The following is a 14,659-nucleotide window of genomic DNA, read 5'->3' as shown; positions in this document are numbered from 1 at the left end:
AGATGTCCAAGAAGACCACCTACCAGTTGATCTGCGCATGCTCTGAGTGCACGGCCTGGTACTCCATCTGGTTCCATCATTTTCCTTGGATTCACACAAAGGAAAACTGATCTGACCTCTGATGCAGTGACTGTTGGGATATGTTTGTCAGTACTTGTCAGAATAGGTGTTACCCCTGTGCTGAAATTCTGCTCAAAGCGAGCATAGAAGGCGTTGAGATGATCTGGGAGGGATGTGTCATCGTCTGCTATCTTGTACTGTCTCTTTTTTAGAACCTGTGATGTCATTCAGTCCTTACCATAGTTGCTGGGTGTCTGTCTGGGTCTCTGGTTTGGATCGGTATTGGTCCTTGTCTGTTATAATGGCTCTGTGAAGGTCATTCTGGGATTCCTTATATTTGAGTGGGTCTCCTGATCTGAAGGCCTCACGCCTGGTTTTAGCAGATTTTGTTTGTCCTGATTCATCCAGGGTTTCCTGTTGGGGAAAACCCGGATTGACTTCCTCGGTATGCAGTGTGTTGAAATTCTCTAAAATTGGAGAGAATATATTAGACTTGCAACTAATTAAACTATCAGAGGTACACACTGGCACTTAGTCCTCACATTACAGTACTGCAATATATTAATCATATTTAATTTTGATGTTGAGTTCTTTTGACATAACAACATTTGCTGATCTGTTAAGGCAAATTATAATACTGTTTTTGTTCTCTTTAGCAATTTCCTCAGTATGGTGGTGCACCAGGAGCACCTGGTGGTGCAGGATATCCTGGAGCTGGGGGTCAAGGATATCCAGGAGCTCCCGGAGCTGGAGGTTATGGAGCATTCCCTGGTCAACAGCAGGACCCACTCTATGGATACTTTGCTGCAGTAGCTGGTCAAGTAAGTTTACTTTCACTAAATTTGGACTTGCAAGCTTTTGAAAGCCCAGGAACTGTTTACAGAAATGTTTTTGCATTTAATGTACCAGCTAGGTAGCTGTCAACATGCAATCTCTTCCTCTGCTAAGGTTGCTTTCACTTTAGTTTGTAACATCCATTCAATGCATTTTATTTGAGGCATACTGTCACAAGTGTGAAGCTGAGAGCAAGTGAATTTTCAGGGCAGTTAAGTACAAGAAGCAAATATTTAAACCACACACTACAACCTTGAATTGACTCAAAATAGCTGAATTTTCTACTGTGATGTTATGAAAATGAAAGGGGTGACAGAGAATTGGTATTTGCTCTTGTCTCAGTGTAAAAATTAAAATGGCCACATTAAAATAAGAAAGACTATACTAATATTAGTAGCAATCCTGTTAGCAGTGCAATGTAAATTAAATCACAAGCTGTATTGTATTCTAAATCTCAACAAGGAGCAGACAGACATTGGAAGGCTTTGAAGATGCATTAATAAAAGATTCACTGCATTTAATGTTATCAATGAAAGGTATGCATTTCAACATTGGAGCTCAAGGAGAGGGAGACTATAGATCAGTATGTGAAGAAACAGTCACATCTAGCCAAATTCTAGAGTTTGACAACTGAAAGATGCTCAGTGATTGTCTTAGGCATAAGAGATCCTGCTATGAAACCAAATCTACTGAGGAGATGGTTTTCTCCTAAAAACTAATGCATGCAGAAACTGAGGTCATCAGTCATTACCTAGGGCATCTTCATGGAGGAGCAGATGAGGCTTTACTTTGTGTTGAGACACATTCCAGGACGAATTAGAACATTGTACTGGTGTCGAAAAAGGAAGCAATACTCACACAAGGGGCAATAGAAATATCAAGGCTATAGGGAAGGATATAAATATTATAAAAGACATCACACAATAAGTATGGCCAGTCTGGGGAGTTAGTGGGTAAACTTCAAGGAGCTGAATCACTTTGATTCTGAACCTCATTTCTAAAAGGTTGGTGTTGTCAGGTGTCTTTTTTCACATGGGTTTGCTCTCCGCAAAGCTGACTTGTTTTCTACTACACAACATTTGTTTTCTGCTACTTACACTTGATATTAACATCCTTTTTGCTTCTAGATATTCCCTTTACTACCATTAGCTCTCCCTTTGTCTTTTTGTTCTCACCATCGATTCTGCTTGTTGCTACTCCCCCTTTGCCAACAGCATAACAGCCATCATTTTCCAGCACCTTTCGATTCCAATGAAGAAGTCTGTATTTCTCTCCACCGTTGCTGCCAGTCCTGAGTTTCTCTGGCACTTTTTTTATTTCATCGGCTGTCTCGGTAGCCTCTTCTTGTAAGACATCTTTTTAAGATGAATTCCATCAGGATCTGGGGTCTTTTCAGCCCGCTATTCCAACAGTTTATTCAGGCTGCAGATGTTCTTTAACAACAGACAACAAGCTTATTCTGCAAAATAAAACAAAACAAAGCAATTTGTACATGTTGAAGACGGTTGGAAAATATTTAATACTAACATTAGAACAAACTTGCAACCTGTTTTCTCAACCCCATTTGTTAGAGACCCAAAACTAGAGAAATATCCCTCTGACCCTAGCATTTAATAAAAAAATCTTTCAGTACAGAAATAGGAGAAAAGGGCAGATAACTGCATGGCTGGTGAGTTGGTGCAGCAGGGAGGGTTTTAGATTCCTGAAACACTGGGATCATGTAGTGGGGAAGCTGGGACCTGTGCGAGGGGGACAGTCTGCACTTGAACGAGAATCAACATCATTGCGATTGGGTTTACTAGTGATGTGAGGAAGAGTTTAAACTAATTTGACGGGTGGGACAGGGTCCTTGAGCTTTTGTTCATTAAGGGCACAACAGATTTTAGTAAAGGAACAAAGAGAGAGGATACTTCAATGGAATAGGATAAGGCTGAATGATCTCTGCTTTATTCCTAGGAATATTATGAGTAAGACAGATCAGTTAAGGGTATGGAATTGTGATGTTGCCATCATGGAGATGAGTTTGAGGGAGGGACAGAACTGGTAACTCTATTCTGGGTATAATAGCTTCAGGCAGGATAGGGGAGGGGTAAAAAGAGGAGGTGGTGTCAACTTTGTTAAGAATGAATGAGGGGCATGGACAGGGTGGATAGGAGGCAACTGTTTCCCATGAAGCATTAAAAAGGGAGCACAGTTTTAAGGTGAAAGTTAGGAGATTTGAGGAAAGATGATTTCACCCTAGAGTGTGGTGGGAATCTGGAATGCACTAGCTGGGAGAGTAATTGGAGCAGGAAACTTCAATCACAGTACTTGGATCAGCACTTGAATTATCATGTTGTAAGAACACTGATCCAGATCCTCTATCTAAACCTGCTGCCTATTTTCTAAGGATCTGTATCCCTTTGATGTCTGCCCATTTATGTATCTTGTCTAGATACATCTTAAATTACACTCATTCCTGTCCCTACCACCTCTGCTGACAACGCGTTCCAGGCATCCACCACCCTCTGCGTAAAGAACCTTCCACGTATATCTCCTCTAAACTTTCCCCTCTCACTTTGAACTCGTGACCCCTAGTAATTTTAAAAGGCATGTGGATGAGTATATGAATAGAAAGGGTTTAGAGTGATGTGGGCCAAATGCACATGGGACTAGGTCAGATTGGGAAGCCTTGTCAGCACTGACGAATTGGACCAATTCAGTCTGTTTCTGTGCTGTATAACTCTGGCATTATGTCCTGAGGAAAGAGGTTCACATCCCATCATGACAGATTGTGAAACTTTGAGTTTAATTAAATATTGTAAAATTAAAATCTAGTCTAATGGTGAGGTTGGCAGATTTCCTTCCCTAAAGAAAAAAGTGAATCAGGTAGGCATTTATAACAGTTCGCCATAGGTTAGATTTTTAGTCCTGGATTTTTACTGAATTCAAATGTTTGCATTTGCCAAGGTGGGATGGACCCATGGTGCCATGACTTCAGAAATACCTTGAGGTCTTGGAATCAAGTTCAGTGACAATTACCACAAAATCACCTACCTTGCTGGTCAATACTGTTTATATAATTTAGTTATCTGCCCAAAAGCTCTGGCCAAGTTACCTTACATCAAAGACATCTCTGAAATGACTTCCAGACTACTCAGACTCCTTGGCATCACAGTAGCCCACAAATCTACCAACACAGTTAAACAGTAACTAATGAACGTAAAGGATCCAATTGAAACAACCAGCAAAATGAACATCATTTACAAAATACCTTGCAAAGCTATAACAAACACGACATTGGACAAACAGGCAGAAAACTAGCCACCAGGATAGATGAACACCAACTAGCCACCAAAAGACATTACCCACTTTCACCACTATCCTTACATACAGACACCACTTTGACTGGGACAACACATCCATCCCAGGACAAGCTAAACAGAGACACACACGAGAATTCCTCAAGGCCTGGCATTCTAACTGGAACTCCATCAATAAATATCTACCAGCCTCTGAGAAAAAGAACTGTAAGTGATATCACCACCTTAAGAAACCAAGACGCACAAATAGAAAGTGGGACATAACACCAGCACTTCACAGCAGGCTCACTGATGATGTTACCTAGTATGGTGGTGAAACATCTAAAAACAAACCTTCCAGTTCAGCAAGCAAACTTAGATCCAGAACCCCAACTTGAGCCACAAATTTTCTCAAAAATCGCGAGTTATCTGGCATTCTGATAAACAATGTTGGTCATTGGAAGCTTCAGATGTAAGTCTGTGTCCATTTCCCATTGGACTGAATTGAAATTTCATACAACCTCATTTCAGGTTACCAACCTCGTATCAGTTGATAACATGCTTCTGTGGTAACTACTCACCTTTTTATTTCTGGGTTTAGCTGCTGTAATTTGCACGGTATTTTGTGGTTATGCTGCCAGACATGCTGAGTTTCTCCAGCATTTTATGTTTTGATTTCTGTGTAATATTGTTGCTTCAACATATTTCTCTTTCATTTCATTACTGATTTGTATTATGTCAACAAATGGTTCCGTTGTCAAGTCAACTTTTAAATTCTTAAGGTGCACTTTAAGTTTTTAATAAATTTTCCTATTCCAGATCAAATACCTTTTGCCCAGTACTACTAAAATTGAAGGGACCGGCTGGTGGGAGCAATTTGTCACGGAGAGATTGAGTGAACATGATTTGTGCATTAGCAATTAGTTGTAGTCCATAAGTATTGCCTTAGGGAGTGTTTGGTTATGTACTTTTTATAAATTGGAGTATTTTATGCCACAGAAAACTTGACTAAAAGCCTCTTCATGAGATGCAATCCAATTCTTTTGTCTATTCCCAATTTTAGAAATGATCAATTCTCCTCTGAACTTTTAATAAAGAGACAATAGATTCTTGAAATGTTTAATGAATTCTGCTTTAAGTACTGCCTCGAAGCAAAGCTGTCATGATTTAACAAGCTTTCCTAAAGAAGAAAACTTCTATCTCTTTAATTTTATACATTTCTTACTTTTCATTTTGTGTGCTGATCTTGTATTCATGCTGTCTGCTTACTGATTTATGACCCAATGGAAAGATTTTTATTGAAATTGTTGAACTCTTCATTTTGAGACCCCCTTTCAGTTCTGCAACTTTTCTGTTATGAGCAAAATCTCCAGTCTTTCTTCTAGTAACTACATTCCTTCATTTTCCTGGTACCATCTGTGTCCCTTTTTGCACTGTCTGTATAGCCTTGACATCCTTCCTAAAGTTGGCTGCTCAAAACTGGCCATGCTATGATTGCAGCAGAAGTTTAGCATTGCAGCTTTGTTTTATATTCATTACACCAACTTGTAAACCTTAGGATTTGTCATATTCCCAGTTCAGGATCTAGTTTGGAACCAATAACTTTTTTTGTTTAAAAATGTTCAAAAATCCAGGTTTTTAAAACTTTTTAAAATTCAGTCACAGGATATGGGCAGCACTGGCTAGACCAGCATTTATTGCCCATCCCTAATTTTCCAGAGGACAGTCCAGAGTCCCTATTGCTGTGGGTCTGGAGTAATATGTCGGCCATACTGACTAAGGATGGCAGATTTTCTTCCCTAAAGGACATTAGTAAATCATATGGTTTTGTTTTCTAACAATCAACAATTGATTCATGGTCATTATTAGATTTTTTTTTAATATAGATATTTTTATTAGAAATTTAACATTTTTACAAGTTTACAAAAATAAACAAAACTCTCATATACAAACATTGATATACAATTAAATCAAATATACTATAGCCAAAATTTACCAAAAGAAAAAAATACTGAAAAAGAAAAAAAAAACAAAACTCCACTGTCTACTAATCTAACCTACAACTAACCAGAGTGTATATTTAAATCTCTTACATGCTCGGAATGTGTTAACATCAAATGTAATAAAACCCGTATTCGTACGGGATTCCCCTCCTAAGGGGCCCCGGACCAGCCAGGTTTGTAATCTCAATTAAATAAAAGCCCTTGTTAGGATAGCCGAAATATCTATTTATGTAATTCAAGAAGGGCTGCCATATTTTATAAAATAATTCGGTCTTTTGGTGCACCATATTTGTAAGGAAGTCAAGGGGAATACACTCCATAATTAATCTGTGCCAATTTGAAAGTCCAGGGGGGCCCTCAGCCACCCAGTTCACCAAAATATTTTTCCTTGCACAGAAAGAGAGAATAGAAAATAGTCTCTTCCTGTCCATGTCCAGGGAGGGAAAGTTCGAAAAGCCCAAAAGGAGAGATACAGAGGCCACTTTAATTTCCGTTCCTAAAATTTCTGTCAGGGTACTTGCTACTTTAGTCCAATATCTACGGATCTTATGACGGGTCCATAGGCAATGTACAAGAGTGCCCACCTCTATTTTGCATTTGGGACATATTGGAGATGCTCCTGCCTTAAATTTTGCCAATCGAACCGGTGCTATATGGGCCCTATGAAGTATCTTCAGCTAGATAGCCTGGGTTCTGTTACAGATCGTAATTCTTCTCACGTTTTCCCAAATATCATTCCACGTTTCTCTAGAGATTTCTAGTCCCAAATCCTGATTCCATGTTTTAAGCAGATTGTCCATATCTCCCGATACTACTTCATGTAGTAAATGATAAATAGTACTGACTGAAGATGCCCCCACTGGTCTTAGGACACTACATTCTCTATCTGATTTATAAAGACTATCTAATAACGTAGTCTTCTTCTGTATATAGTCTCGAATTTGGAAGTATCGAAAGAGGTCTCCATTAGGTAATCCGAATTTCTGATGCAGCCATTCAAAAGACATCAGGACCCCATCCTTAAATAGCTCCCCTAGACGTGAGATACCCCTGGATCTCCAGAGTTTAAAAGTGGCATCTGTAAACCCCGGTTGGAATCCCCATGCTCCCACTATCGGTGCATAGGGGGATGTTTTATGTGAATTACCCTCATTTTGCCGCATTATATTCCAAGCCTTAATTGTGTTTAGTATTATAGGGTTTTTACAGTGATCTGTAATGATTTTCCTCTTGTCTGAAAATAAAAGGTTAATAAGTGGGTATTTTACTTGAGAGGCCTCGATGTCCAACCAGATTGATTGTGGATCAGACAAGACCCAATCAGCTATGTAACTTAAAAGGGAACTTAAATGATATTTCCTAAAATCTGGGAAGTCCAATCCTCCCCTTGCCTGTGGAAGCTGTAGCTTCTTCAGCTTAATGAGGGGCCGTCTATGATTCCAGATAAAGGAACCCAACCAGCCATATAATTTACGTAGAGCCATCCTCGGCAGCGTCACCGGAAGCATTCTCATAGGATATAGGAGACGGGGCAGGACATTCATTTTAATTAGTGCTATTTTACCCAGCCAGGAAGTTGGAAGGTCTCCCCATCGCTGGAGGTCCTGCCTTATCCTTTCCAGTAAATGCACATAATTAGCCTTCTACAACTGACCAAATACTGGAGAAAGAAAAATGCCTAAATATAAGAAGCCCTCCAGGGACCAACGAAAGGGAAAAAGGGATCCGTCCACTAAGTGGGGTGTCATAGCAAGGCCACCCATTGGCATAGCCTCCGATTTTGAAAAATTAATTTTAGATTAGATTACATTTTTTTTTAGATTAGATTACATTACAGTGTGGAAACAGGCCCTTCGGCCCAACAAGTCCACACTGACCCGCCGAAGCGCAACCCACCCATACCCCTACATTTATCCCTTACCTAACACTACGGGCAATTTAGCATGGCTAATTCACCTGACCTGCACATCTTTGGACTGTGGGAGGAAACCGGAGCACCCGGAGGAAACCCACACAGTCAGTCGCCTGAGGCGGGAACTGAACCCGGGTCTCTGATGCTGTGAGGCAGCAGTGCTAACCACTGTGCCACCGTGCTGCCCATTTTATAGCCTGAGAATGCGCTAAATGTATTAATAACTTGGATTAGGTGAGGTACGGACATCAGAGGATTACTGAGGAATAGAAGAACATCATCTGCATAAAGGGTAATTTTATGTTTACCTGTACCAATCCTCGGGGCCGCTATATTAGGATCAGCCCGTATAGCTTCTGCTAGTGGTTCAATTATTAGCGTAAATAACAATGGCGAGAGAGGACATCCCTGACGGCAGCCCCTACCCACACTGAAGCTATCTGAACCTAATCCATTGGTAACCACAACTGCTTTGGGATCACTATACAATGTTGAGACCCATTTGGTAAACACCTGTCCAACGCCAAACCTTTCCAATGTGTAAAACAAATATGACCATTCAACCCTATCAAATGCCTTTTCCGCGTCTAATGAAACTATTACTCCTGGTATCTTTCCCTGATGACAGGCTTGAATCATATTTAAAACCCTTCTAATATTATTGGATGGTCTACGGCCCTTAATAAACCCTGTCTGATCCTCCTTTATGATATGTGGCAGTACACTTTCTCGTCTCAGTGCTAACGTTTTAGAAAGGATTTAAAAATCTACATTTAGCAAGGATATTGGTCTGTATGACGTACAATCTTCTGGATCCTTTCCTTTTTTAAGGATAAGAGAGATATTTGCCTCTTTCAGCGAAGGCTGGAGACAGCCCTGACTATATGCATAGTTATACAGGTCCATAAGTGGACCAGCCAATATTTCTGTAAATCCTTTATAGAATTTATAGAATTCAGCTTGAAAACTATCTGGACCCGGTGCCTTACCGCTCTGAAGTTGCCTAATTGCATCAAGTATTTCTTGGACTGTTAGAGGAGCATTTAGGACCGATACCTGTTCCGGAGTTAGGCCCAGAAAGGTCAAATTTTTAAAAAATGACTGCATCCTCCTCGTCCTCTCTTCGCAATCCTGCGATTTATATAACTCAGAATAAAATTCTCTAAAGATCGCAGTTAATCTTTTTATGATCATGAGTCAAAATACCCGTACTTTCCTTGATAGACGTAATAGTCTGAGGGGCCTTTTTTTTTTCTTTGCAAGAAATGCCAAGTATCTACCCGGTTTGTCGCCATATTCATGTAACCTTTTGTTTTGCAAATAATATTTCCCTCTTAGCCGTTTGAGTAAGCGTAGTGTTTAGAGCTGTCCTAAGAGCCGTAATCCTTTGCAATTTAATAATAGAAGGTCTATCAGTGTCTGCTGTTTCAGATGCTTTTAAGTGAGCTTCGAGCAGACGCTATTGTTCTCCCTTCAATTTTTTCTGGGTCGCTGAGTATGAGATGATCAAACCTCGCACGTAAGCTTTGATGGTATCCCACATCATTGACGGGTTGCTAGCCGTACCTGAATTAATTTATAAACAAGATTTAAATTCTTTAGAGAAGTACTTTACAAATTTACTATCTTTCATTAGGAAGGGGTCCATACGCCAATGCCGAGGGGATGTCCCATTGTTCCTTGCCTTAGTTTCCATATATACAGCAGCGTGGTCGGAAATTGCTATACTACCTATTTTACAGGATGATATGGAATTTTTAAAAAATCGAGGGGGCAAAAAAAATATTAATTCTGGTATGACATTTATATGGATTGGAGTAGAAAGAAAAATCTCTGCCCTGTGGATGAAAACATCTGCATACATCTACTAATCCTAATTCTTTGTTCAGATCCACCAGTTGTCTAGATCTGGGAGATACTCCTGCAGTACTCTTGGGAATCCTATCTATTTCCGGATCCATAATACAATTAAAGTCTCCCCCTATAATTGTATGACTGGCACCAAAAGCCATCAATTTTGAAAAGGCCTCCGTTATAAATTTAAAGGGGTGTGCCGGGGGGCAGTACAAATTTTAAATCCCATATTCCTCTCCATTTATGAGGGCTTTAATCAAAATATATCACCCAGATTAATCTTTTATCTGATTTAGGATTTTGAAAGGGAAATTCTTCCAAACAAGAATAACAACTCCCAAGCTTTTTGAGCTAAAAGAAGAAAAAAAGGCCTGATCAAATCCACCCTGTCGTAATTTCAAGTGTTCTTTATCCGACAGGTGTGTCTCCTGTAGAAGAGCTATATCAACTCTTTCTTTCTTAAGATTTGATCATATTTTCTTCCTTTTGACTGGCGAATTACTCCCCTTGACATTCCAAGTGCACCACTTAACCAACTGATCAACCATGATCATCTAGGCAAATGCGAGACCCCTCGGGAGGGGAAACCCTATCCAGAACATCCCGAGCATAGAGCATATGAGATTTACAAAAACAAAGGCTCTCTAATACACACTCAACAGTATAATAAAAAAACTATTTCTAAATAAAAAATGTATAAAATGTATCTAAGTGGAGATTTTCCCCCTTGTTCCCAGGGGGTGTCACTTCCTCTCCAAAAGTCCATCATATCCTCTCCCAACCAATGCCCCACCCTTGACCCAGGCGCTCCTCAATAAAATGAGAATTCAGATATAATACAAAGCTAGAGTTAACGGTGAGCACCCTACCCCCGCCCATACCAACACCTGGATATATTTGGTAATGTTAATACCATATATAAACATATAACTATAAAATTATAACCTCAACAAATAATAATTAAATACAGTAATACAAAATAATAAGGGAGAAACAACCCTGCTCCTAAAGACAGAGGTAAATAGAATAAGGTAACCACCTCCCCCCACCACCAACCAAACCCCCCAGCTCTCTCTCACTCACTCACTCACTCTCACTCACTCTCACTCACTCTCTCTCACACTCTCACTCTCTCTCACTCTCTCTCACTCTCTCTCTCTCTCTCTCTCTCTCTCTCTCCTCTCTCTCTCTCTCCTCTCTCTCTCCCACACACCCACACACCCACACACCCACACATAAAATAATAAAAGAAAACAACCTCAAGGGGGCGGGGAGAAAATCAAATCCCTCTCTCCACCCCCCCCATGATAATATTAAACAGTAAGGTAGGAAAAAGAAAAGAAAGGGGGGGGATATAAACCAAAGCGGGGGAGAAGGCAAACCAACATCCATTATCTCTTACAGTTTATCTAAGAGAGTCCAAGAATTCCTTAGCCTTTTCTGGCGATCCAAAGTTATACATGGATCCTTCATGGTTAAAGCATAGCGTCGTTGGGTAGCGTAAGGAGTACTGAATATTTAAGTCCCTTAAAAGCTTCTTCGCCTCGTCGAATGCCTTCCTCTTTCGGACCAGAACTGGAGAAAAGTCCTGGAATAACATGATCTTGGATCCTTTATAGATCATAGCTTGGGGGTCTTTTCCAAGATTTCTAGAAGCTTCTAGGAGTATCTGCCTCTCCCTAAAGCTCTGCAGCCGGAACAGGAATGGGTGTGGGTGCTGGTTTGAGCTGGGCCCGCGTATTGCAACCCGGTAGGCCCATTCTACCCTTACCTGGCCTGATCCAGCTTCCAGATTTAAAAGCTGTGGCAGCCACTGCTTGAGAAAAGCTGTAAGCTGGCCTTCCTCTTCCTGTTCGGGAAGGCCCAGCAAACGAATATTTTTTCAATGACCTCGATTATCAAGGTCGTCAATGTAATTCTCTAAGGCCCAGACTTGCTGTTAGAGAGTCCGGACCTGATCCACGGCCGATTGTGCTGTAGTTTCGGAGGTCGCGGCCTTTAACTCTGCCCTTATGACTCGGCGCTCGATTTCCTGGATGTCTCGGTCGTGCTTCTGCAGCGCGGCCGAGAGTGAGTCTCATCGATTTCGTGATTCTTCAATAAAAGCGCCGATCTTCGCATCCAGTTTGGAGATCATTTCTACAAGGCTTGTCACTGTAGGTAAGTCCCCCGGGGAGGCTGTGGACGCCTCTGCTGCAGCTGGAGAGGTTGGGGGAGAGGGTCCTGCTTGCTGAGAGCTGCGGGCTTCCTTCCCTTTGGTCATTTTTACTTGATATTAGATTGTTTAAATTTAATATTAAACAACTAATTAAATTAAACAGCTATTTTCAATGATTTGGTGAGTGTGGTGGGGGTGAGTGACCCACTTTACCCAAGTCTTGGGAGGAGCACTATAGACTCAGACTTGCTGGGTTGCCGCCATCTTGGATCCCCATTATTAGACTCTTAATTCCGGACTTGTATTCAATGCAAATTCCACCATCTGCTGTGGTGGGACTTGAATCTGGTCCCCAGGTCATGCTGAATTTCTGTATTAATAATCTAGCCTCCCCTCGCTGAATAAATCTACAAGATTCCAGTTTTAAACACCAAAAAAGAAATTTCACTGCACATTCAAAAGTAAAACAATTGACAATGCTTATGTTCTACTCTGACATGCAACATTAACACAACATAACTATGAATTAACAAGAAAACTGTGACTGAGCGCGCACACTGCATAGTAATTGGGAAATGTGACCTAAGACAGATTCCATTGATTTCTCGGTAACCCACACAGACGTTAATAATCCTTGAGATACATGATCTTGTGAACACAGTCTCCTCATGAAGAATTTCAACACTTTCAAAGATGTAGCTTCTGAACTCCCTTCAAGTTCAGTCCTTGCGCTGTCTCAATGAGTGTGCTATCAGAAGGTGAGTAAGCTCCTTCCCTGAAATTGTTGTGCCACAGGATTCCTGAAGCTGTACTTCACGTGTTGATGGGTGTAGTTCAAGCTTTTTGCAGACATCTAGTTTCCCTGAGCTGCCACTATCCATGAGTTTCTCCAAACTCCCAGTTGCACCAGGCTATAAGTGGCTCCCAGAGTTTTTTCTGAGTCCTAACCATCGTTGGAGCCAGCAACAGTATCACCTTCATTGCCCTGGGGCATCGGTATCAACTCCTGTCCAAGTGGCCAGAAAAGTCTATTACAGTGCTCCAACAAAACAACACAATCTGGAGGAGTAACACCTCACCTTTACAGCCTTTGGGACCCAATGTTGAATTCTACAACCTCTGCACAATCTCTATCTTCCACTTTTATTACATTCCTTCACCCATACCCAGAGTCTGTCTTGTTTTCTTTACTCAGTAGAGCGGACCTATTTTGTTCATTTCTCATGTTCATGTACACTCTTTTTAACAATAGCAACCCCTTTGTCTTCTGGGCACCAACTCTAACATTAGCATAAGAGCCAACAATATCCAGGTGCTAACAGTTCCAGATAAAATATCTGATTCAATGTTAACTGTTTGTTTCTTTCTGTCCACACATGCTGCCAGACCTGCTGGGTTTCACCAGCACTTTCTGTTCTGAATTCTGTGTAATATTGTTTCAAAATATTTCTCTTCAGTTAGAACACTCTGCAAATGTTGGCACATAGTTCCCTTTGTCAAGTCAACTTCTCAAGATACTATTTACATTTTAAAAAGCGTTTACATATTCCAGTTCAAGTAACTTTTACCATATTCATAAATTGAAAGGAATGGTTGATGGAGGGGTGGTGTTTGTGCATGACACTGAGAAAAATTGAGTGTTTTAGTGATTAGTTATTCTCCAGAAAGTTTAGTGAGATTTGTGCAATGGTAAAGTTAGTATGTGTTGTTGCAAGAATGAGGAAGCAGAGAGAAGATGGTGGCACTTAGCTTTTGTCGAGATCATTGACCTTCTCCATGCATTGCTTTTAACCTGGGATGCTGCCCTGACCCAGGCTGCTATCTGGGTCCAGGCTGGCTGGGCCTGGTGACATGGCCTTCTGTAGTAGTCTGCTGGAAAAGGGACAGCCCGCCTCTCCTCTGCCCTGCCACCAAGCTCTCCAGGTCCATGCGTTTGAAGCAGAGTGCTCCCACTGGTTTGCTGTTTATTTTGGGCACATGAACAATTTCTTCCCATTGTTTATTGTAGTTCAGAATTTTGACTATTTTAATGGTGAACTTATTCATGAGGTTGATACTGAATGTAAGGAGTAAATTATTTTATGGTTCATTGTAAAATTGATCTAATGAACAAACTTTAATCCTGTCTGATATTTGTTACTGCGTGATATTTTTAATGTTCACATGTACATTATTTACTGATTTTAGCTATCTACTGTATTCATGTAAGGCAATAAGTTATTCTTCCCATGTTCTACTTTTAACTTTTAATTCTATCTCTTTTAAAACAATGATCTTAAATCATATTTGGAGACTATTCAGCCCATTGACTCTGGAAAATATCAAAATCCCTATGATAAATTTGTATTAATCAGGACTTAATAGTAGGCCTAGGCCTTGTACCCCAGTGGCATTGTTCATGTAGATGTGTGATTTCTCTCTTGTAGGATGGTCAGATAGATGCTGAGGAACTTCAACGATGTCTTACTCAATCTGGCATCAGTGGCACCTACAAACGTGAGTTGTAAATGTTTCATAACATATACTGAATACTGAAATACAAATTTTAGTAAGATGA

At 40.5% G+C, this 14,659-nt stretch overlaps 1 protein-coding gene across 1 annotated transcript in view; it reads left to right on the top strand.

Annotated features, from left to right (window-relative positions):
• The window catches only part of LOC140480654 (sorcin-like), a 53,617-nt gene that overhangs the window by 25,193 nt on the left and 13,765 nt on the right, over positions 1-14,659 (top strand). Inside the window, exons 2-3 of the mRNA XM_072575811.1 lie at positions 717-881; positions 14,529-14,598. Coding sequence (XP_072431912.1) covers positions 717-881; positions 14,529-14,598 — 235 coding nt within the window. The remainder of the gene's footprint in view (positions 1-716; positions 882-14,528; positions 14,599-14,659) is intronic.

Source organism: Chiloscyllium punctatum, chromosome 8 (genome assembly GCF_047496795.1).
Source record: "Chiloscyllium punctatum isolate Juve2018m chromosome 8, sChiPun1.3, whole genome shotgun sequence".
Lineage (NCBI taxonomy): Eukaryota > Metazoa > Chordata > Chondrichthyes > Orectolobiformes > Hemiscylliidae > Chiloscyllium > Chiloscyllium punctatum.
This window is presented reverse-complemented; position numbering and strand designations above follow the sequence as displayed.